A 23,753-nucleotide genomic window follows, 5' to 3' on the forward strand; every position below is an offset into this window, starting at 1 on the left:
TCCTGGTTTCTCCACAATGTAGCCATAACTCTGCACAAAGCGCTTAGGTCTGGCAGGGGAGCTCACCGAGATATTATTTATTTAGACAAATAAGATTTAATGTATTCAAATTATTTCAAATGAACATTGATTTCCATCACAGGCTAAATGTATAGGTGGTATGAATTTACACCCAAGACAGAGATTTATTGTGTTCGATCTGAGAATGTTCTAGACTCATTGGAATTCTTAACCTATTCTACTGAGAACACAAGGATGGATTTCTTCAAACGTGGAACATTTGCAGAAGATATCCTCGTAATTCCGATCTCTAAATAAAACGTTATACCCAAACATGTCCTACTCATGAAATCCCCTTGTAATAAAACATGTCAAGTGTATCGTATACACTGGATTCAAAAGTGTATATGTCCCAAATATACACTTCCAGGACTATGTATGTAGCACCTTTCATCTCATTTGAGAAAAATGGAAATCGATAACAGCGAGAGGCGCCTGTAATATAAGTGGCAATCGCCTCAGAGAGTCTCAATCAAATCTATATCCAAGTAAACGTAATTCAGAAATTGAAATGGAACACCAATTATTATTTTCAATGAGGACTTGTTCCCCATAACATAAATCCCCCCACTCTGGTCTATGTACCCCAGACAAAGACTCAATAAAAGGTAGCCAAAATTGCAACGGCAGTATTTGGGGCAGGTGTCAATGATCATTACCATGCATAGACAATCTATTCATAGTAATATAGAGAGACCATCCATAGATATGCAGTTCTAGATCTTCACCTCTGAGACATGGTCTTGTAGGGGTTAGGAAGGTACAGTAGCAGCAATAACTTAGATATGCAGTTCTAGATTCTCACCAGCAGAAATATAGATGTACAGTTCTAGATTCTCACCTCTGGGACATGATCTTGTAAGCATCTGGCAGGTAGCAGCGCATATTCTCCATCTGTGCCGGGTCGGGCGCCGCAGATCTTGTCGTCGGTGCGGCCAGTAGTTAGCGCTCTCGATCATGATGACGTCGGTGCCCGGACAGCGCAGCTCGATGGGGTAGCTCTCGACACGACAGCTCCTCCCTAACCACAGCCATCGGGATGGGCGCTCGACTGAAGCTGTGGGTACATAGAGAAAATTACGTCAGCAAACACTGCGTAACAGTAGGTATATTTACTATGTGGGACACATGTGCCCGGTGGGAATCGAACCTGGGTCTCCCAATAGCCAACCTAATATCTTAACCATTAGACCAAGATAAACAGCGAGAAAGATGGAGAGAAGGTGAGGTTAGAGCAAAGGTCAGATATTGTGAGGTAGGGAGCTGGGCTGACAGGGCCCTTGTTGGGGTGGGAGGCACAATAACATGGCTATAGGTTGTGTGAGAGAGGGAGAGATATGGCGATCAAGATCAGTCAAAGAGTAGGTGGGGAGCATGTTAGTTGTGTTCATGATGACCATCCAACCTGTAAGAGAGCATAAGAGAGAAGAGGCCTGACTCAACCAATAAAACATCCATATCTACCACACATCTCTATCGGCGGGTGGTCAATTAACGCATGAATCATGATGTTGTTATTCAATTAGAGCTGAGGGCCACGCCCGCTTAACAGGGAAGGTGGCGAGGGGTGAACGAGTGACTAGCTGCTAGCCCTCTGCAGTATTATCATTGTTTACCACAGGCAGCCAAATGGTAATGGTAAGAGACCAGAGCCTGTTGTCTGTCTGGACGTTTCTGCTTTGCCTCTCTCCAGACGAACAGTGGAGAGAGTCTAGGGTCTTGGTGTTTACAGTGGGAATGAAAAATGAGTAGGAAACGTAAACGTTGGGCTGAGTGACCATGGGGGACCGTGACAGTTATGGATTTTCATAAACACCCCTTAACAGAAGTGTCTGTGTTGTAGTGCCAACACTGGACAATGTGTACTGAAGACATTTATCATCGGCTGGAAGGGGGATAGACAGCCAGTATGTGTGTACTTAATGGATCTCTCTCTCTCTCTCTCTCTCTCTCTCTCTCTCTCTCTCTCTCTCTCTCTCTCTCTCTCTCTCTCTCCTCTCTCTCTCTCTCTCTCTCTCTCTCTCTCTCTCTCTCTCTCTCTCTCTCTCTCTCTCTCTCTCTCTCTCTCTCTCTCTCTCTCTCTCTCTCTCTCTCTCTCTCTCTCTCTCTCTCTCTCTCTCTCTCTCTCTCTCTCCTCTCTCTCTCTCTCTCTCTCTCTCTCTCTCTCTCTCTCTCTCTCTCTCTCTCTCTCTCTCTCTCTCTCTCTCTCTCTCTCTCTCTCTCTCTCTCTCTCTCTCTCTCTCTCTCTCTCTCTCTCTCTCTCTCTCTCTCTCTCTCTCTCTCTCTCTCTCTCTCTCTCTCTCTCTCTCTCTCTCTCTCTCTCAACTGGCCTCCTTTGTTAAATGTATTCAAAATAGGGCCTTGAAGAGGTAGTTTAGTAAGATGTTTAACGTGATACATGAAAGTTGTTGCATGATATCTACTGTAACAAAAATCTTTGATAAACCACTGACAAGTAAGCTTGTTCAATTTCAATATCATGCACCTAATTCAATCTAGAATACCTGAGGCATTCTTTTCAAAGTAGTACAGCAATTGCCACTTAAAGCAAAAAGCCCCATTTATATGGAAAGGATGACACCATCCATATAGTAAAACAATAAATAAGCAAATGTGGACCAAAAATCTGTACATACCACCCCCTTATGATAGTACCAAAGTACCAAACTGAATTTATAAATGCCATTTTGTCCCCGCAATCCCTGAAATCAATAATTAATTTATTTTCTATCGTATTTATTCCACATTCATGCTCAAAACGCGATGCCACATTCAATTTATAAGCAGATTGGAGTTCTATTGAAGTTTCATCCTCTGCTTTGCTGAATAGCTTGCCTAAACATGAGTTTGCTCTACCGAGTACCATTGATCTATTTCAATTCACTGGGTCAAGTAAGTGCAGTAGATACTCTAAAAAAGAAAGAAGAACAAATTGATCCATGTACAATTTTAAGCAACACAATATGCCATATTATCCTAGGTTGTTCAAATCAAATTTCACAAGTTATGGTATGGCAGGCATGGTTAATAACTTGTCCATCACTGGTAATACTTCTATATACAGTGTATACACACAACTGTAATCAAACATCAAACGTCATGATATATGCAGCTTCAAAAGTTGGCCAGAACCAATTACCAACAGACATATTACATCAAAGGTATGATAAACCAACATTGAGAAAGGGAACGCTAATAGTGTTTCCATGTCATACTTGAAGATGGGAGTCGAAACTAGCATAGCTTACTACAGCCTATCCTAAGCTGTACTTGCTATACTAACTCAACATGAAAGTATACAAAGACACCAGCATACACTTGAAAGTGTTCTCTGATTGTATTTCTTGAATTATACTGTTTTAATAGGTCTGAATATTTTTGGACACACTTTTGAATAGGTCCCATTTTGTACTCCCCTGATTGTCCATTGACAACTGACTGGGCAGTTAGCATGACCTCAACATCCCTTGTGGATCTTAAAAAGGGACTCTCACTCTGTAACCTAAAGACAAGGCAACAACACAGCATGTCAGCCAAGCGATATAGTCCTCCCACATATTAAAACAAACAAGGAAACGAAGCATTACAAAAACATTTGGGAGCCAGATTCCCTCATCCGCTAATGTAAGTAATAACCAAACGCCCGAAATAGGCTTAAACCGGAGCAGTCAAAATTCTATTATAATTACAATTGCACCTGGAGGTGACGATGGGTTGGCCTCAGATTCCCCGGCTACCAACCCCAGCATCCTGCCCGTGTGCCCGTATCGCTAACTTAGTCTACACATCCACCAAGCTAAAAGCAAGATGGAGTTTCAAGTCCTTCCTGATATCTAAGCTCTCAGTTCTATCCTGTTCCACTCTCTATTTCTCTAATACTTGAGAGAAATATTCTGCTGTACTTTTACTCATCCTCCTGAGATCTTCCCCCAAGATAAGTCTCTTGACGAGCACTCTGCTGAATACGCAAAATAAAAGTAGAATTGTGGGAGAACTCGCTTGATAAAACTTTAAGGTCAAGAAAGATGTCTTTACTTCAACTCATCTAAAAGTGTTAATTCACAGTGAATCTACCGAGAGGAGCGAGTCATTTCTACAGACACATGCCATAATTCACAAATAAATATTTAAAACAACGCAATTACTCACCAAAAAGGGCATTCGAAAGGTCACTTGAAATAATGTCGCTCTTTCCCGAGCTTTCAAATCACTCTGAGAGTCTGCAAATTGAAAACCAAAAGAGGAGTTTGATTGCAGGCCTTGAATGCAGATTTCCTTAAATAATGGGGGGAAATTGCATGTTCTCAATATGGCTTGCATGTAGAGCGTCACTGAGGCCCTAGGGTAATTGAAAACCAGCCCAGACCCCCTTCCCTCCCTCCGTCCCACCCACCCTCCTTCCTTTACTCCCTCTGAGCCACAGGGCACTTCAGCTCAGACAGAGCAGACTAGTAATGACATTTAAAAGTCATCATTAATATCAAAACAGGGCCTTTGGGGCACGCATTTCAGTTGATCGCCCAAAAACAGAAAAAATGTCAGATGGAAGGGGTCAACGACTGCAAATATTAAGATTAGAGAGTTTGTTTGTGTAAATGGCTGTCATAATTGAGATAAACACACTTGGTACAATTGGAATTGTCCCTATTCTCTCTAAACAGAAGGGTTGCCTCCCACAATGTACCAATATTCTGGCTTACACATCTGTACGGATACGTCACTACGTGTCACTGCCTTTCCACTTGTTGCTCACATCCCCGGACACAAAATAGTAGCTAGCAAGAGGGAGATCACGGAGGATATTTTTACATTTACATTTTTACATTTAAGTCATTTAGCAGACGCTCTTATCCAGAGCGACTTACAGTTAGTGAATACATATTTTTTTATACTGGCCCCCCGTGGGAAACGAACCCACAACCCTGGCGTTGCAAACGCCATGCTCTATCAACTGAACTACATCCCTGCCGGGCCATTCTCTCTCCCTACCCTGGACGCTGGGCCAATTAGTGCGCCGCCATGAGTCTCGGTCGCGGGCCGGCTGCGACAGAGCCTGGATTCGAACCAGGATCTCTAGTGGCACAGTTAGCACTGCGATGCAGCGCCTTAGACCACTGCGCCACTCAGGAGACTCAGGAGACTGTTTTAATGAGTGTGTTTCGCAAGTGGCTAGTTTGCGTCAACTACCTTCACTAAAACCACTACAAAGGTTTTGCCTGCAAACTTTAGTTTCAAATTGCGACGTTCTGGCATGTCTGCCTCGTGATTTGTTGGGAGTGTTGTCTATCTGAAGAGGACCCTCCCCGGATTATTTTTTTCTCCATCTTTTTCGAAGTAACCAATCCCAGATCCTAGTCACTGTTGCCTAGGGTCTGGCTTTCCGAGACTAAAGGGTCCCTATACTGGCTTGTGCAATTATTCAACTTTTCTACTGTCAACCAGTTTCTGAAAGCACCAGCATGCACACAGTCGATGATTTGCAATAAATATATTATCTCAAATTAAGCCTGGATTGGGAAATAGGCCAAATAAAAACCTCAGTATGAAAGATATGTTGAGGTAATATCATGATGAAATACAGTATTTTGTTTCCGACTGCAAACTACACAAACCAAATCAGAGGGCGGCCAATTTAAATGAGCTCTGATTTAATTGAATTAATGAGAGATGGAAGGAGAGATGGAGGGAGGAATGGATGGAGAGAAGGGCTGATTCAACACATCGAACGTCTGTCTCTCTTCCCCACGTCGCTGGATCTGCTCGGCCCAGAAAGCGGGTGATTAATTAGTGCATGAATCATGTTGCTGTTATTTGATTAGAACAGAGGGAGGCGGTCACGCCCACTTGCGCTTTACAGCGAATGAGATTGCGTCACCTGTGGCATCCCAAGACGGTTTATGGAATGGAGGGTAGGGCTATTTCAAAAGTGAACTGATCTCCAAACATCCTAGAAGGTTAAAATGTTCCATACAGTATAAATAATTGTTAATTGTTAAGTGAGAACTTGCATTATGAGTAAATTAAGTTTAGATATATCCTCAGGCAATCCAGATCTAAAGGACATACTCAATCAGAGACCATTATAAGATAAAACAACACTGAGCAAGATGTGCTTTTGAATAATTGCAGTCAATAAAACAATGTGAAACAAAAATACATCATGTAGACATTTAATCAAACACGCTTTGTAATGCAGAAAAATGTCATAGTTCATTCCCAATTATGTGTTCAAATTCCATAGAACCCTTGACGGGTCTAAAAATCCTCACATGAAATGCTTGTCATGGAAGACCGTACACCAAATGAAACATGGTTAGCTCTTCAGTTCCAGGAGTTCTTCAGTGGATCCTAGATTTGACTGGCCCTTCAAATTACACTGATTATTTATTGGCTATTGACACCTCAAACTATCAATTAGCATGTGTCAGTCTAATAGGGGAAAAAGCAGCGTCTGGTCACCCATTCCGCTCGCCAGTGGAAACAGACCATTTGTTTTGCTCTCACTCCTCTCCATCGACGCTTACCTTTCCACGTCTGGCAACACACCAAGCTCGCCAGTAAAGGGGAAGTGAGTAAGGCTTGACAGAGCTAGCGACACACTCACATAATGTACCTCACCTGTCAATCTAGCAGTCAGCTGTGCCGAGGGAGGAAATAAGCTCTTTTCGCATCAGAGAATTGGTGAATTAGCCCCAATGTAAATTACAAGGCAACAAAATCAGCAATGTCAATGGCCAGGAGTGCCTGAGTAACAACTAAACCTCGCTAGCTCTTGCCCTGAAACTGCAAAACCTGTGAATTGTGCCTTTGAATGAATGCATTGGATATAGCCCATGCATGCTTGGGGATGGGACTGTTAGCAAGACAAATTGTGGCGGTGGCTCACTTTACATATTCACAGTGCAACAACACAGTGGAGCAACATATTCAAGTGAGTCTCAGCGACACTCCCATTAACTGTTGATTCACACACTTGGAACATGGAGGTGAAGTGACTTTCCATCCAACGAAGGCTTAATTTAATTAAACAATACTCAATGCATTAAGTGCTGAACCGTAGCAGACCTAAAAACAGGATGAAATAAAGAGAACGTGGCTAGTCTTCAGAGTGTGAAACTCCCCTCCAATAAGCAAATTAAAGTTAACTATGTGGAGGTACATTTCTCTTCAGCTCAAGGAATGTCGGGGATAATTAACAGTGTGGTTCACGAGTTAAAGTCCATTTTACAAATTTGTTGTCGATATGGAATCGACTATCAGTAATACAGTGAAACAAATGCCACAGCCTCTTAAAATCCAATAATATCGAGGACTGAACGGGGAAAAATTGCTGTTTTTCCATTTTATGCTCTACATGTAAACTCAGTTGAATTGTCTGTCCGGCTTCACATCTGCGAACTGCTGACTTTGTCAGATGGTCCGAGTGCTCTTCCAGAGCCGGAAGACAGCCTAGGGAGTCGGAGGCTGCTGCTGTTAGTGGTGACTCACAAGAGAGAGAGAGAAAAAGAGAGTGATAGAGAGAAATCTGGGCTTTGTTCAGCTAGCCGTCACATTCACATTGTTTGTCTATTTCCTCTCCTGTCATCTCCCCCCTCTTTCCCCTGGCTGCAACCCCCCTCTTCCCCCTGGCTGCAACCCCCCTCTTTCCCCTGGCTGCAACCCCCTTGTGCCTCAGTGTTGCTCTGGGGAAGTTATCAGCCAAAACTAACACCCCCCTTCGGCCTCCTCAAGCCACCCAGACACGCACTCATTGACAGAGACACCCACTCTCTCTCACACACACACACACTCTGACACAAACCTCCAGAGTTGGCATGACTCTTCTTGCCTCGGCCTGGACACAAAGTTGAATTGAGGTTTTAAAAAATTAACCAAAATATGTTTTCCCTGTGTGAGGGGAGAAAAGGAAGGGCCTTTTCTCCCATGGACCACTGACACAGAGCAGATGGCATCAAACAGCAACACCTGACTGCACACAGGAAGGAACTAAATGTATCCCTGTAAAATGAGACAGTAAGACTCACCGCACAGTGTCAACGTCTTATCTCGTGGGAGTCATTTTAAAGTATTTTTTATTCACCCCCCCCCCCAAAAAAAAAAAAAAAAAAAAATTATACAACTAATATAATGGCTGGATTGGACCTTAGGCCTTTCCAGAGGTGATAGTAAACCAGCCCAAACCTTTTTTCCTAACCCTGAAAAGTTAACATTTTGGGAGTGTATTATCCTTTGGTTTTGCTATGACAAAGGCCATAGACAGGGTTTACAAAAAAAAAACAAATCTAAATCCACTGTATGTTGTAATGAATAGGGAAAACCTGCAATGTTCCAGCCTGAAAGGCATCCAAGCCTCAAGTGAATTGCATCAACTGTGCTATTGTGAGCGTAGACAGCAGAGTAAACACAGCATTACTCACGCCAGTGATGTCACCCTCCTGATGACAATCACAACATCAAGGATAATAGTATCTTTAGCCACAATATGATGTGGATTGCCAATGCAGTGTATTGGAGAGAACACCAGTGGGTAAGGATCCCATCCCGTAATGTTTGTCAATGGAAACCCAGACCTCATAAACTGACAATGAAAAGCACTTAATCTGTTCTGACCTCAATCAGTCGACACAGAGAATAAACTACCCTACGCTCACTCATAGTCCGTCTACATCCCAAATGGTGCCTTCTTCATATGTAGTGCACTATATAGGGAATATGGTGCCATTTGGGACCTCTTTCTCTCTCCACCACACAGATTGCATATTGTATATTCAACAGCAGGACTGGGAAGAAGAGTAGTTTTCAGCAGTAAAGCATAATAATAATGAATCATTTATTTGACATAAAGCTCATACTGAGAACCTGCGTTGCATTCGTTATGAACTCTGTATATGTATGAGAAATGTGGCACTATCCTTGTTTTCGAGTGCAAGCTAAGTAAGGACAAGAGGATTCTTAAATTTTGTCTCGCTCTCCTGCTTAGCGTGAAAGGTAGCCTAGGCAACAAAGCTACATTCACAACTGCTGTATCCTCATAGAAACTTGTTTGACTTAAGATTCCTCTTCTTCACATGAGATATAAACATCCTTTATTGGAGTACAGTAGTTTTAGCCATTAGCCATATTCTTCCTGTCTAAAATCATTTTTGCTGCAGTTTAATATCCGAGGGGTAAAACGCATGAATTAATACAAATGATGGCTTCTAGCAGTTATGTTCACTTGCATAATGAAAAACACAAATTATTCAAACGTGTAAATTAAAATGGATTTAATGCATATCCTCATTTAATCAAGTTAACTAAGGCACATTTTATATTTATATGTATAGCAGCATCTATCACATCTAAACAGGCAACTATCAGATGCAAGTGGTTTAGAAAACTGTTAAGAGATTGATCTGATAAATCGACAAGTACACAAGGAGTTTAAAACCGTCTCGCACGCACGCACACACACACACACACACACACACACACACACACACACACACACACACACACACACACACACACACACACACACACACACACACACACACACACACACACACACACACACACACACACACACACACACACCATTCAAGGATTAGACTAAATATACAGTACAGTCTCTCCCTCCTTCCCTCCCTCTGGCTCTGTGAATTAGTATAGATAGCATTGGGTGTTGTAGTAATGGGGGTAGGGCGGATACCCATATTTTACACAGGAAGATGCTAGCTAGCATCGCACTCCTACAGTAGGCTATGTGCAGGGTGGCACCGTTCAAACCTCTCTTCCCCTCCCTCCCTTCCATCTATCCCTCCCTCTGGGTCAATGAATGCCCATGGAGGGTTGAGGTCACTCAATCTCCCCCCATCACTCTCCCCCCCCAAAATAGTGTTTTCTAGGACAGTCCCCAAAACATACATGCATGGTGGCACCATTTAGCCCAGATGTACAGATGTCCCTCTATACTTAGGACGATGAAGACAATGTTAAGCTATAGTCTACCTTGTTTACTCTAGTCTACACCCCCAGGGGAATGGTACTAGCTAGCGTAGCATAGCGTAGCTACAGCACATGTGTAGCGTAGCACCCATACACGTACTGGGTGACAAAAAGCTCATGTTCTGCCGGCACTCCAAGTGCTTACAGTAGCGTGAGCAGCTAATTGCGTCGCGGGGCAGAGCCCTCCAAGATGATCATTAACAAGGACCTGCCAGTCATACAGTGACACGATAAAGGAGAGAAAAAAAAAGAGGGGAGGACGAGATAAAAAGGGAAAGAGGAGGTTTGAAGAGAGTGAGAGAGAGGAGAGAGTAGAAAAAGATGAGGGGAGGAGATGAGAGAGAGAGGAGAGAAAGTTGGAGGAGGATAAAGTGGCGCAGGCGACAACTCCTCGATGCCTCGCTCTTCAGGCACCCACAGAGAGCAGGTAATCTCATTGAGCTTGCACTCCTCAGTGCACAACAATGGGTGTGGCGTCGCTTTGATTAGCTTGGGTGGCTACGCTACATCTGCAATAACAGCACACAGTGAACTTTCTTTGATTCCCTTTGGCTCCCCACGTTTGAAATGGAAGTAATCACACGCAAGGCTATTAAGCAAAGACAAAAGGCGGGAACTTTGAATATGCATGGCAAGGGATGTTACTCTCCATGTGCGTTAAACGAACCAGGACGTGAATTGGAACGTATCGAGAGTTTTGATTTGGGCAACAGTCAAATGTAGGCACGAAGTTCAGTTGAGAATGAGGAGTGAACATGAGGTGAAAAAGTTCACTCACACACAGTGTTGTACACAAGGCTCCGGGTACAATGCAGTTCCCTTGGTAAAGGCTTGAACCTTAATATGTATAGTACATTGCCAAAGATCTAGTTAATTAGCGTTAATAAGAAAAGCAGTACTAACACACTTAAAATGTCTCCACACTTAATATGAGCCTTTATTCAAACAGCAGAGTGAGTACCCATACTGTCCCTTTTAGAGGGCCTGCTTGATGCTGCACTGCAGAGTGACATGCTTCTTTCCCTGGGTCTCCCATTCCACTGCTCTCTCCTGCCCATCTCACCAGGCAGAAAGGACTGCATTATCACAGTGAAAAAGGATCCCCTTCAAGTCCCCCACGCCACTGAACAAGGGCCAGTGATCAGGGAGTGTATGAGTGTGTGTGTGTGTGTGGGGGGGGTTTTGGGTACCACAGGGGAATGTGCACCTGCAATGTTTCTCACTTGACACAGTCAGTCTTTTGTGGGGTCCCTCCATTTCCTATCCATAGAAATCTCAGTGGTTTTCCAGGGAGAAAATAATTACAGAGCCCCTAAAAGACTACATTAACTACGGACTCCTCTCAGTTTGGACGGTCCTGACATTTTAGGGTGGCGACAACATACTACAGGGGCTATATGTATCAAGCTTTTCAGAGTAGGAGTACTGATCTAGGATCAGTTTTGCCTTTCAGATCATAATGATTCAGATTATTATGGACAGGGATAAAGACAGGCCCATGTTTTCCCATGGATGCAATGAGAGGGCGTTTGTAATATGTCTAATGGCACACACAAAAAGTCCAAAATGACTACAACTGAAAATTAATACCTTCTTCAGGAACAGCTCCGAAGTAAATACATAAAAATGATGCCTTAGGAAAAACACTGGACGTCCAAGCACTTCATTCATTGTCTTTCTTGTCCTCCTTGATGTGTACTGTCCTGTAACCTGTACTGAAACCTGTAGTGTCTGCAGGGTGGGAGATAAGGGCTGACGGGAGAGGAGGAGGTTTCATTCCTATCATGTCTCCTCACTCCCACGGGCATGCAGCTAACAGCCTTAAGCTGGGCCCTGGGTGGACTTAGGGGAGGACAGTGGGAGGTGACTTCACAGGGTGATCCATCAATGGCTAAATTGTCAATCTCTCCAGCGGCACGACAGCTCCCGTATGGGATCGAAGGCAAGCTATGACCTCAAAGACTGCCTGAACAATTTATAGTGGGGAGGGGGGCTATAGGGGAGTGTGTGTGGAGGCAGTGGAGGGTGTGTGTGTGGGGGGGGACTCTCTCTTACATCCCTTTCAAGATACCACTCTTCCAATCAAGAAGTACACAGATAACCTGAATCAGCATGACCCTGACATTGTTTCAAACAAAACGTGGAGGAGGAGGGAGAAGGGCCTCCTGTTTCTCTTCTACCCTTTCCTCCCTCTCTCCCTTCTCTTTTTTTCTTCAAGGACAATTAATAAGGAAATGGAATGGGCCGGCCAGATTCCCAAAGGAGGCCGCAGCTTCTCCCTACAATAAAGCCCTTATTTTTGTCAATGGGCTGTATTGAATTCCCTCCATGGCTACTGTGTCACATTGAAGGCCATCTCCAGTAGCCATCCCTTTCTCTCTCTCTTATCCTCAAGGTCTACAGGGCTAATCTGTCTCACTGTAACATTTGATCCTAGCCTTCGGTCCCAATGCCGACTTTACAATACTTCATATATTGATTCGACAGGGCATTAGTGTTGTCCATCACTTCCTACTAAGCTTAGAGTAAAGTAGAGAGAGAGGGAGAGAGCGTATCAAGCTGTTTTTTTCAGCACTAAACTTTGGTTTTAGGTAAATGTAATTATATCCTTTGTATTCTTAAACTCTCCCTTGGTGGTGAAGTGGTAAATTACAATTGGGGGGCAGTTTGGATTGACTGATAAGTGATAAATGATTAATCCCTTCCTCATTCCATTGTGGTGTAAAATAAAGGCTCTACTGGTCTGCATTGTCCTCTGAGCTCCATTAGGAAGACATTATCATGGTTCTCTACGGTGGACCAATTGCCCCAGGTGGGATAGAATAATCAGCTAAATACCAGGCTAAAGCCAATGCTCACATATAGAAACAATGGCAAGGATTTTATTTGTATTAATAAGATGCTAAATGTGGAATCGTAATGTACTGTGTGCCTTTTCTGGCAATTTTGTTTGATATGGTTATATTATGTTGTTAGGTAGATCCTTTGATTGACAGAAAATGCCACACACTTAAAAGGAATAGACCAAGGACAAATGATTGTTTCCTTGAGTTGATGTGCCTTCGTTCTCAGTGGACATAGGGGAGGCTGTTCAGCAGGCCACCGTAGCAGTTGTAGTCTATTGGCGCTTAAACTGCTTCACCAAAACAAACCAATCAATGACAATTAGCTAACGTCTACCTTGGACCCAGGAAGTAAAAACGTACCTGTAAAAAAAAAACGAAGCAATCCCAACCCACTGTAGCCTATTCTCTGTTTGAACAGCACAGCACAGAACAGCACGCTCGTATGAAACCAGATTCATCAAAAGATTCAAATGAAAAAGCCCATGCAAAGTACACATATCCAATTTACATGACTAGTGCTTAACTGCAGATAGAGCCATAATCCCTGTCATTAGGCAAAGCATACTGTATGACCGTGAGGGGTGGACTTAAATCGCTGCCGCCGTGGTGACACATAACCAGGATGAAGGACAGCCTTGCCCCCCCGTCCCACGTCGTGCCTGTGTGTGTATACAGTATGTGGCGGTGGAAGATCTTACAGGGCCAATCCTATAAAGCATTGGGAGATTTGCATAACTATGGGTAGTATGTATAGCAGGCTTTGATTGGAACACCTACGGTATCCTATCCTAGACTTTCCACGGAATGCAAATAAGCTAGATATGTGAAGGAATGTCAGTTTGTTTTAACGTAATGCTGTTTTCTAGTATTAGCTTAACCATCTGGTGTACGTGTGTGGTTAATACACAGATCTGTCTGCCGAGCTAAATACCCACTCACTTTTCGCCCACTTGTCCATTTTCGCCCAAACCCCTGGTCTTTTGGGCAGGGAACCCTGGAGCAGAGCCTTTTGTGCCTTGTGCTCGTTTGAAGGGTCACTCTGTAATATTTATCTGCCCAGTCTGCCGGGCGCCACATGCACACATTACTCCACATAATGTAAACCAACATCCTCCGCCACTTGACCCAGCTGTCAATATCAGTCCTCATTAAACGCCATTCAGCCCGCCACAAGCCACTTTAAATGGCATCACCCGATGCTTACCGAATTATGCAATGGGAGCCGCATGGGTGGAGTCCTAATTCATTCATTTGGAAGATATACTTTGGGGGGCATTGCGAACAAACTATAAAACTTGTGGGGGTATTTAACCCTGTGAGCCCAAAAGCCCCAGCGCGGCTTAATGTTGCTGTCATTTGTTTCACTCGGGTTCCGAACTCTGACAGCACTTTGGCAACGGCGGAGGCAGACGATGGACGCCACGAGAACGCGAAAGCCACTTTCCTCTCAAGTATGAGTAGAAACTGGGTATTGATTTTGTTGCTAGGTATGGAAGCCAAAATGCCTGGCAAGATATATTGGGGAATTACACCATTTAGAAAATTGAATTAGAATAGAATACAAAGAGAGCTGGATTATGCACATTTAGGTTATCCTAAAACTAATAATTATATGGAAATGGTACACGGGTGAGTTGACAATGGGTGGAACGAACCGGAAAGACTGACACAGCAAAGGAACATTATTGCATTCAGTAAACAGAGATATGGAATAAGCTGGCATCCAATTGACAACTGTTTAGTCAACCTGAATAATTTTTTCCTGACCATCTGTGCAATTTCGATATAATTAAATAGGCCTAACAGAGTTATAGTAAGGTGTTTAGAGCAACACACATGAAGTAATTTGAGCCCATGAATGCCAATGTGCTGGAACTGTATTGCTCATATTGTATTCTTTGAGTAAAAAAACACTATCAGGTAAATGTCTTACCAAAACCCAAGGAATGTTTCCCTAAAACATGCAGTGTTTCACTCTTGCTCTAAGCACTTTTAGTGCATACCAATTATAGTCAAAGTAAAGCTCACTTCCAACTTTAAATCTCGAATGACCTTCAACTCTCTTTGGCATAAGATGCTAGCACTGTCTTTCTTCTTTTTGTTGACATGCGAGTCACGTTCTCCAGGATACAAGGGAAAACAACTACTCATACAATTCAGATAGCGCTTGACCTTTTACACCAACAGTACGCCCACTTGCTCAGACGAACCCGATGCAGGCCCGTTATGTTCCACGCTTCACAAACGCTCCATAATCACAACAAAACTGAACACGCCCCAGTAGGCTCTCTTGAAGTTTCCCCATTTCAAATAGGATGCGTGGAAAGTAATGTGTTTAATTAGGCAAATGCAGGGATACCCTGGTGTACAGTAGTGGATGCAAAAGGAGATTCATTAAGGGATGTCAGGTTTGGAAACGTTGAGAAAGACACCAAACTATTTTTGTTGGGGTTTGATGGAGCCAATGGGATTGGATTAGAATGAGCATATTAGCATATTTCTGATGGATACCCGTAGCCGGGGATGCTGGGATATCCTCAGGTGACATTTCACTTCGGCTGTGGAAAGTGATCTGAATTAACATACAATGTGCAGATGATGAGCTGTGTAAATGCCTTCCAGATGGGATTGTGAGTGTGTGTGCCTGTGCATGTGTGTGTGTGGTATATCTGTGTATTCCAGTCTGTAGGTCTCCCTTTATGTGTGGGTGTGTCTGTAGAAGGCCTCCAACTGCCTGGATGGTCAATTACCTGCCATAGCTCTGAGCTGAACGATGTGCACAGGCGCACACACACACACAAACATAAACACACTCTCGGTTGAGGCAAATGCCTTCTTCCCTCTCCAGTGTGGACAAATCCACTTCCATTTAGATGTATGCGCTGGGCTCTTTTTATGAGAAATGGGTGTCAGTTTCACGATTCTCTTGTCTCTAGGACTAGTCCATGGGGCGTTCTCCCTTTGATTTCCCTAGAATGTAGTAAATATGGAATCCTTCCTTGGGTGTTGCACAATCACACACACACAGGTAACTGCCAAAATAAAGGAAACACCAACATAAAGTGTCTTAACAGGGTGTTGTGCCACCATGAGCAGCCAGAACAGCTTCAATGCACCTTGGCATAGATTCTACAAGTGTCTGGAACTCTATTGGAGGGCATTCATAATATGGTTTACATCGTTTTCATAATCATCAAACCATTCAGTGACCACTCATGCCCTGTGGATGGGGGCATAGCCACAGTAGCCAAAATAATGGCCTGAATAATGGCCTGCCCAGCATTTTTATACATGACCCTAAGCATGATGGGATGTTATTGCTTAATTAACTCAGGAACCACACCTGTGTGGAATCACCTGCTTTCAATATACTTCGTATAGTGTTTCCATTATTTTGGCAGTTACCTGTTTGATGAATGTGGCGTCGCAAAGACGTTTAGCTTCCTCTTCATTACCCAATGACAGGAGAACTGTGTTAGGCTTCTCATGTGTTTTGCAGCACAGCTTACCCTTCTCCCCCATCTCTGTCAGCTTGCTAAAGCTATATTGGCGCCGGAGGAGATGGCTGCCGTTTTACGAGCTCCTAACCAATTGTGCTATTGTGTGTGTTTTTTCGCGTTATTTGTAACTTATTTTGTACATAATGTTTCTGCCACCGTCTCTTATGACCGAAAAGAGCTTCTGGATATCAGGACAGCGATTACTCACCTTGTACTGGATGAAGATTTTTTCTTTTTCTGGCACTCCTAGTGGGCCGGGACTTTAATGCAGGGAAACTTAAATCTGCATGTTAAATGTGCAACCAGAGGAAAAAAAACTCTAGACCACCTTTACTCCACACACAGAGACGTGTACAAAGCTCTCCCTCACCCTCCATTTGGCAAATCTGACCATAACTATATCTTCCTGATTCCTGCTTACAAGCAAAAACTAAAGCAGGAAGCACCAGTGACTCGGTCAATAAAGAAGTGGTCAGATGTCGCAGATGCTAAGCTACAGGACTGTTTTGCTAGCACAGACTGGAATATGTTCCGGGGTTCTTCCGATGGCATTGAGGAGTACACCACATCAGTCACTGGCTTCATCAATAAGTGCATCGATGACGTCGTCCCCACAGTGACCGTACTTACATACCCCAACCAGAAGCCATGGATTACAGGCAACATTCACACTGAGCTAAAGGGTAGAGCTGCCGCTGTCAAGGACTGTAAGGTCTACGCCTGTTGTATTCGGCACATGTGACACATACAATTTGATTTGAATTGATTTGTTTGTCTCCCTCCTCCCTCAGCCTTCCCGTTGCTCCTCAACTTGGAATCCATCATTGAGTTAATCCCAGAAATGTTTAGGGATCCTAGCCACTCCGCACCGACGTTCCCCCAAAGGCATTCCCTCATTCCCTCTCCTTTCTTCAGACGGGTTTAAGTGGGAAGGGGTCGGACAGTTGTGTAAATGTTGATGTACTAACATAGGAGGCAGGCGGAGGCAGCTGTGAGCAGAGGAGACCATGGCTGCATCTCAAATGGCACCCTATTCCCTATGTGGTGCACCACTTTTGACCAGAGCCCTTGTGGGCCCTGGTTAAAAGTAGTGCACTATATTGGGAATAGGGTGCCATTTGGGAAGCAGACAGTATGTGGGTGCGATTGGAGCATATTTTTGTGCTTGGTCTGAACATATTGGGAGTGGAGGGGGGTGACAAGGGACTCCAACTGGATTTCTATCCCAAAGTAGGGCAGTGTCCCCCGGAGGGGAGAGAGACTGTGGAGAGAAAAGATCCCCCTGCGCGAGCATTACAACCAGAAGCATTCCAAAACATCTGGGACTAATCTGCTGACAGCGTCTAGTAATGCATGATCTTTGCCCCACTTCAAAGAATAAACACTAAGCCACTTTGAGGCTAACAAAATAATAACTAAGATACTGGGTGTTATGTTTTCTGTGCATCTGTATCTGTCTTCTTCTTTGTGGAGAAAGAATTACGGCGCCACAGCAGTCGCTGCGTTTTTAATATGCAACCTATTGTCCAACAGTGTTTATCTCCCGGGCTCTTTTGGCGGGTCGGCAGTAAATTTGCAGCTTCATAATGTCTCGGTTCGCTTCGGATCAATAGAGCAATACAAAGGCAGGTGTGTGACACCTCGGAGTCACGTAACACCACTCCCAATGAACATTATGGCAAAAACATTATGTACCGCTAAAGTGCTACGCTGCCCAGCCAAAAGATACGGCACCAAAACAAGTCAATTTGCTTTGAATCTCCCGTTAATGTTTTTGCCGTATCAAATTAGCATCTTTAAAGGCCATTGTGTGATGCCTCCCCCCAGTCCCAAACCCTAGTTTAAGATGAATTTAAATTACACTGAAACAAATGGCAGGGGCCAAGGGGAATCCGGTCAAATCTGAGGTGGTTGCAATATGTTCAGAAGGTTAAGAAAATAAATGCCTGCGATGTGATCTCAATATCCTAATGCAGAGACCAGTGTACTGGTCATTTTTTTATTTCCCACACATTTTACTATCTTTCCTACGTGCGTTATGCCAAAGCTCTGTTAATGATTCCTTGAAAACAGTTTCCATTTCTATTGTCTGGAGAGTGAGAAAAACAGAGAAAGTCAGACAGAAATATACTGTACATAGACAGACTGATACATAGGGGTCAGGGGGGAGGGAGGGAGGAGGGAGGGAGGGGGAGAGAGAGAGCGAGCGAGAGAGAGAGAGATTTGGGGAAAACGTGAAAGCAAGGGAATTTGGGGAAAAAAGTAATCAGTCACCATGGCTGGGCTAAGAGAGAAGAAAATCAAAATAGTGACAGACACTGAAACATAAACTGACACATGAAAATGGGGCAACGGTATCCCGGGCTTACCCAGAGCTGCTGGCGCGAACAGGCTGGCGAAGAGGAGCAGGCGTGCAGTCCACATGGCCCCTCCGCCTGGCTGCCGATCCGCCCAATGGAGGGGTCAGGCCTTCCCTGGTGGGCCTGAAGCGAGCGCTCCGTACGCAACGGTTCCCTCCGCTGCACCGCAGTCCTGTTACGGTCCTGTTTTACGGTCCTCAAAGCCTACCCTGAAGAGAGAGAAATGTGTTTTAGGTAGAAGAAGTACAAAATTAATAGTTTAATTCAAGTTGTGAACCTTATGTGGTGTACAAAGACAAATAGTCAAGGAATATTCCAACAAGGCAATGTTTTGTGAAATAAAATTACTTTTAATTTACAGTAAAGAAAACTAGCTCGATGTATTGTAACTTTAGCAGCCTCTCTCAGGCTACAAGTCATTCATGTATTCTTTCATCAACTCTCAGTCAATGAGATACAGCTAGTTTCTGAACATTGGGTCAGTATGACAGTGTTTGGGAGCGTTCAACCGTACAACGTATAACAGTCATGGAGTATGTTTTGTGATTGACTGTTGTTTGTCCATGTTGTGTCAACCAGCCCCATGGAGAGTAACACACCGCTCCACTACCACCACACACTATTCCAGTCGGTCTCTTTGAGAGTGTATTTTCGGACAGCTGATGATAATTGCTACCGGAAAAGAGAGTGCCTTTTTTCCCCCCATTCCTGTGGGTGTGAGCAGAATCTTCACAGTTTGAGATTTGTCGGAAGCGGAGAACATGTAGTACAATGCATCACAAGTGGCCATTGTGGTATAGCCTTTTTCCACCATTATCAGAAAACAAAATGGTCTGACAATTGTATTGAGCCGCATGGAGCCGCAGTGACCTATGGTAAACGCATGGGAGGGCTGTCACTGGTGAATTTGGAATAATGGGGGTAAAATGGTGAGGTTATTGCTAGTTAGCATAAAACGGGGGCATCATACACATTAAATTATGTTGATAAGGAATTTTGTCAAACAAAGGTAGCATGTCAATTTTGAAACATTTGGGAATGTGATCCGCATTTCGTCTAATATTCACCATTTGATGTTGTGTCGTTTGACATGTTTCATAATATTATCAGGAACAAACGCAACTGCATCATCAAAATAGAGGTTAAGACAGATTTAGTGAATAGCCCCCATTAAACTATCTATTATAGAGCATCTACAACATATTATAATACCGAATTATAATCTAGAGCTATTTAATTCAAAGAGCACAGACAATGTTTATACCCTCTACAATGGTATTGAGATGCATGCTGCACGTAATCTCAATAGAAATTAATTTGAAAAAGGTTGGTTTCAGAGGACAAAATTGTCTCGACTGACTTTAAAAAGGTCAAAGAGCAATCACAGTTTGACCAGGCAAACCAAAATGACTGTACCTCCCCTCCTGTACTCAATCTCAATTCCCATGCATGTTGGTGACCTCATGTGGTTACGCTTTCTCTTTCTTGATAATCTGCCTTCCTCCGTTGCATGACATTTTCAGATCGCATGTAGCAGGAATTATCTAACTCATAATCCCTCCAAAAATCCAAACTAGATTAAGAATAATCAGATTTTGGGGACAGATATTAGAGTTTAAAATGGAGAGAGGTGCAGCCTATCAAGAGCGGCCCATTCCATACAAAGGGAATTTATAGAGGGAATTAGTATAGGGTTGTAGGTCATTGTACTGTACTCATCAGTTAAGCCTTGACTAGCTTTAGCAGGTTGACGGTTATTGTCATCAGTCTTGTCCTGGAGGTAGAATTGATCGATTTCCCTTTAGATCGGCCAGCTGCAAAAACAACAATTCTTAATTTAATGTTAGGGTTAGGCATAGCAGTGTGGTTAAGGTTAGGGTTAAGGTAAGGGTTAGGTTTAAAATCAGATTTTATGACTGTGGCTGTGCCAGCTAGGGACCACTCTACAGAGCACTCCCAGAACAAAATTATTGACAAAAAATCCTAACCTGCATAGCTTAATGCCATTCACCATCAGCACACTAAACTCCTTGAACACTGAACACATTGAACTCCACCTAAAATAATGCTACCATCTTGAATCTGTGCAATAAAAAGTTAGCTTACATTGTTGTGTTGTCTATGTAGCTTCTTTGTAGCTGTAGGCAACAATCTGTATATGTATGTACAGTGGGGAAAAAAAGTATTTAGTCAGCCACCAATTGTGCAAGTTCTCCCACTTAAAAAGATGAGAGAGGCCTATAATTTTCATCATAGGTACACGTCAACTATGACAGACAAATTGAGATTTTTTTTCTCCAGAAAATCACATTGTAGGATTTGTAATGAATTTATTTGCAAATTATGGTGGAAAATAAGTATTTGGTCACCTACAAACAAGCAAGATTTCTGGCTCTCACAGACCTGTAACTTCTTCTTTAAGAGGCTCCTCTGTCCTCCACTCGTTACCTGTATTAATGGCACCTGTTTGAACTTGTTATCAGTATAAAAGACACCTGTCCACAACCTCAAACAGTCACACTCCAAACTCCACTATGGCCAAGACCAAAGAGCTGTCAAAGGACACCAGAAACAAAATTGTAGACCTGCACCAGGCTGGGAAAACTGAATCTGCAATAGGTAAGCAGCTTGGTTTGAAGAAATCAACTGTGGGAGCAATTATTAGGAAATGGAAGACATACAAGACCACTGATAATCTCCCTCGATCTGGGGCTCCACACAAGATCTCACCCCGTGGGGTCAAAATGATCACAAAAACGGTGAGCAAAAATCCCAGAACCACACGGGGGGACCTAGTGAATGACCTGCAGAGAGCTGGGACCAAAGTAACAAAGCCTACCATCAGTAACACACTACGCCGCTAGGGACTCAAATCCTGCAGTGCCAGACGTGTCCCGCCCTGCTTAAGCCAGTACATGTCCAGGCCCGTCTGAAGTTTGCTAGAGTGCATTTGGATGATCCAGAAGAGGATTGGGGAGAATGTCATATGGTCAGATGAAACCAAAATAGAACTTTTTGGTGAAAACTCAACTCGTCGTGTTTGGAGGACAAAGAATGCTGAGTTGCATCCAAAGAACACCATACCTACTGTGAAGCATGGGGATGGAAACATCATGCTTTGGGGATGTTTTTCTGCAAAGGGACCAGGACGACTGATCCGTGTAAAGGAAAGAATGAATGTGGCCATGTATCGTGAGATTTTGAGTGAAAACCTCCTTCCATCAGCAAGGGCATTGAAGATGAAACGTGGCTGGGTCTTTCAGCATGACAATGATCCCAAACACACCGCCCGGGCAACGAAGGAGTGGCTTCGTAAGAAGCATTTCAAGGTCCTGGAGTGGCCTAGCCAGTCTCCAGATCTCAACCCCATAGAAAATCTTTGGAGGGAGTTGAAAGTCTGTGTTGCTCAGCGACAGCCCCAAAACATCACTGCTCTAGAGGAGATCTGCATGGAGGAATGGGCCAAAATACCAGCAACAGTGTGTGAAAACCTTGTGAAGACTTACAGAAAATGTTTGACCTGTGTCATTGCCAACAAAGGGTATATAACAAAGTATTGAGAAACTTTTGTTATTGACCAAATACTTATTTTCCACCATAATTTGCTAATAAATTCATTAAAAATCCTACAATGTGATTTTCTGGAAATACATTTCTCATTTTGTCTGTCATAGTTGACGTGTACCTATGATGAAAATTACAAGCCTCTCTCATCTTTTTAAGTGGGAGAACTTGCACAATTGGTGGCTGACTAAATACTTTTTTTCCCCCACTGTACATGGGTTGTTTTGAGGACAATGCAGTGCTGAAATTTCCCCCCAAACCATGGTCTAGCGAGGGCTGTAGTCTAATTTTGTTCTGTAAGCATAGTGTTTAAGGCCTGTGCATGAGGTAATGTGTAATGGCATCCCATTATTTGATGATACAGATACCCTTGCATATGAGCTAATAATTTTGAATAATTTTGAATAATCTGTCTAGTGGGGGAGGTAAGAAAAATAAGATCTCAAACAGGATAAGTTTGATCATCGCAATACAGGAAATTTGAAGTGTGAAATATAGGTCCCTGATCTGATTGGTGCACGGTGAAGAAAATGTCATGTCAACGTGCTACCAGGCAAGGGGCATGTTAATTATGTACCAAACTGAAGAAAACAGACTAAAACAGAGAGGGACAACCTGGACTTGTGCAATAAGAAACAGACCTTTTCATTTTATATTTCAAAACTTTTTGCTATGGTGTATCTCACTGAACACGACCCAACTAGTTGCCCTGTGAGTTGGAGACATTTTAAAAAATGGGACCAAAAAAGAAAGCCTGAAGGATTCGTGGGGACACTATCACTGATTCCTCGGCGATGTGGCCTTTTTTAGGAGCTCTGTACCCAAACTGTCACAAAAATACAGGAGGCTGGTCACCAGAATGACAGGGCTGCTGCTCCTGACAGGGGACATTGAGATCTAGACGGCAAAGCACCACGGACATAAAAGTGTCGCTTTCAATCTACATCAGTGGTGTGTGTGGTGCGTGTCTGTTCCAAACAAAGTATTTCTCCATTTTCACATGTACAGCCTTTCACTACGGAAACAATATGAAAGCAGCTAATAACAGGAGTGTAACTTGAAATTATTGCAAAACATTATGCACATTACATGCAGAACTTGCTACCTTTCAGTAATCTTGTTATCACAATCATTAACACGATCTCCCTACAAAAGAAGCGTGAGCGTAAATAGGAAAAGTAACCAGCCACTGAGGAACACGTATCTGAAAATGCATACTTATTATTGAGGGCTTGGACCAGTTTCAATTCAAAAAGTAAAAGACTGAGACTCGGTTGAAAACCCAGACTAGGTTGCCAACTCCTCATATTCCGAGGAGCCTTATGATACATTTAGTGGCTGGCGTTTGAAGGGTACTTGTTCAGTTAAGATAACTCCCTTTAGATAATGCTTCCAAACTCACTGCACGCTACCAGTGGAGTCGGTTAAAACCACTT

General features: G+C 43.3%; 1 protein-coding gene and 1 long non-coding RNA gene across 2 annotated transcripts in view; both read right to left on the reverse strand.

The window, feature by feature from the left end:
• LOC121572102 (adhesion G protein-coupled receptor L3-like) overlaps positions 1–1,113 on the reverse strand; it is a 240,196-nt gene extending 239,083 nt beyond the window's left edge. Inside the window, 4 exon segments of the mRNA XM_045221718.1 lie at positions 902–966; positions 968–997; positions 999–1,064; positions 1,066–1,113. Coding sequence (XP_045077653.1) covers positions 902–966; positions 968–997; positions 999–1,064; positions 1,066–1,095 — 191 coding nt within the window. The 5' untranslated portion in view covers positions 1,096–1,113.
• A 17,655-nt stretch (positions 1,114–18,768) lies between these two features.
• The window catches only part of LOC123491495, an 81,928-nt gene continuing 76,943 nt past the window's right edge, over positions 18,769–23,753 (reverse strand). The window contains exon 3 of the long non-coding RNA XR_006661342.1: positions 18,769–18,962. This is a non-coding gene — a long non-coding RNA (uncharacterized LOC123491495). The remainder of the gene's footprint in view (positions 18,963–23,753) is intronic.

The sequence above is a fragment of the Coregonus clupeaformis genome, chromosome 8 (genome assembly GCF_020615455.1).
Source record: "Coregonus clupeaformis isolate EN_2021a chromosome 8, ASM2061545v1, whole genome shotgun sequence".
NCBI lineage: Eukaryota > Metazoa > Chordata > Actinopteri > Salmoniformes > Salmonidae > Coregonus > Coregonus clupeaformis.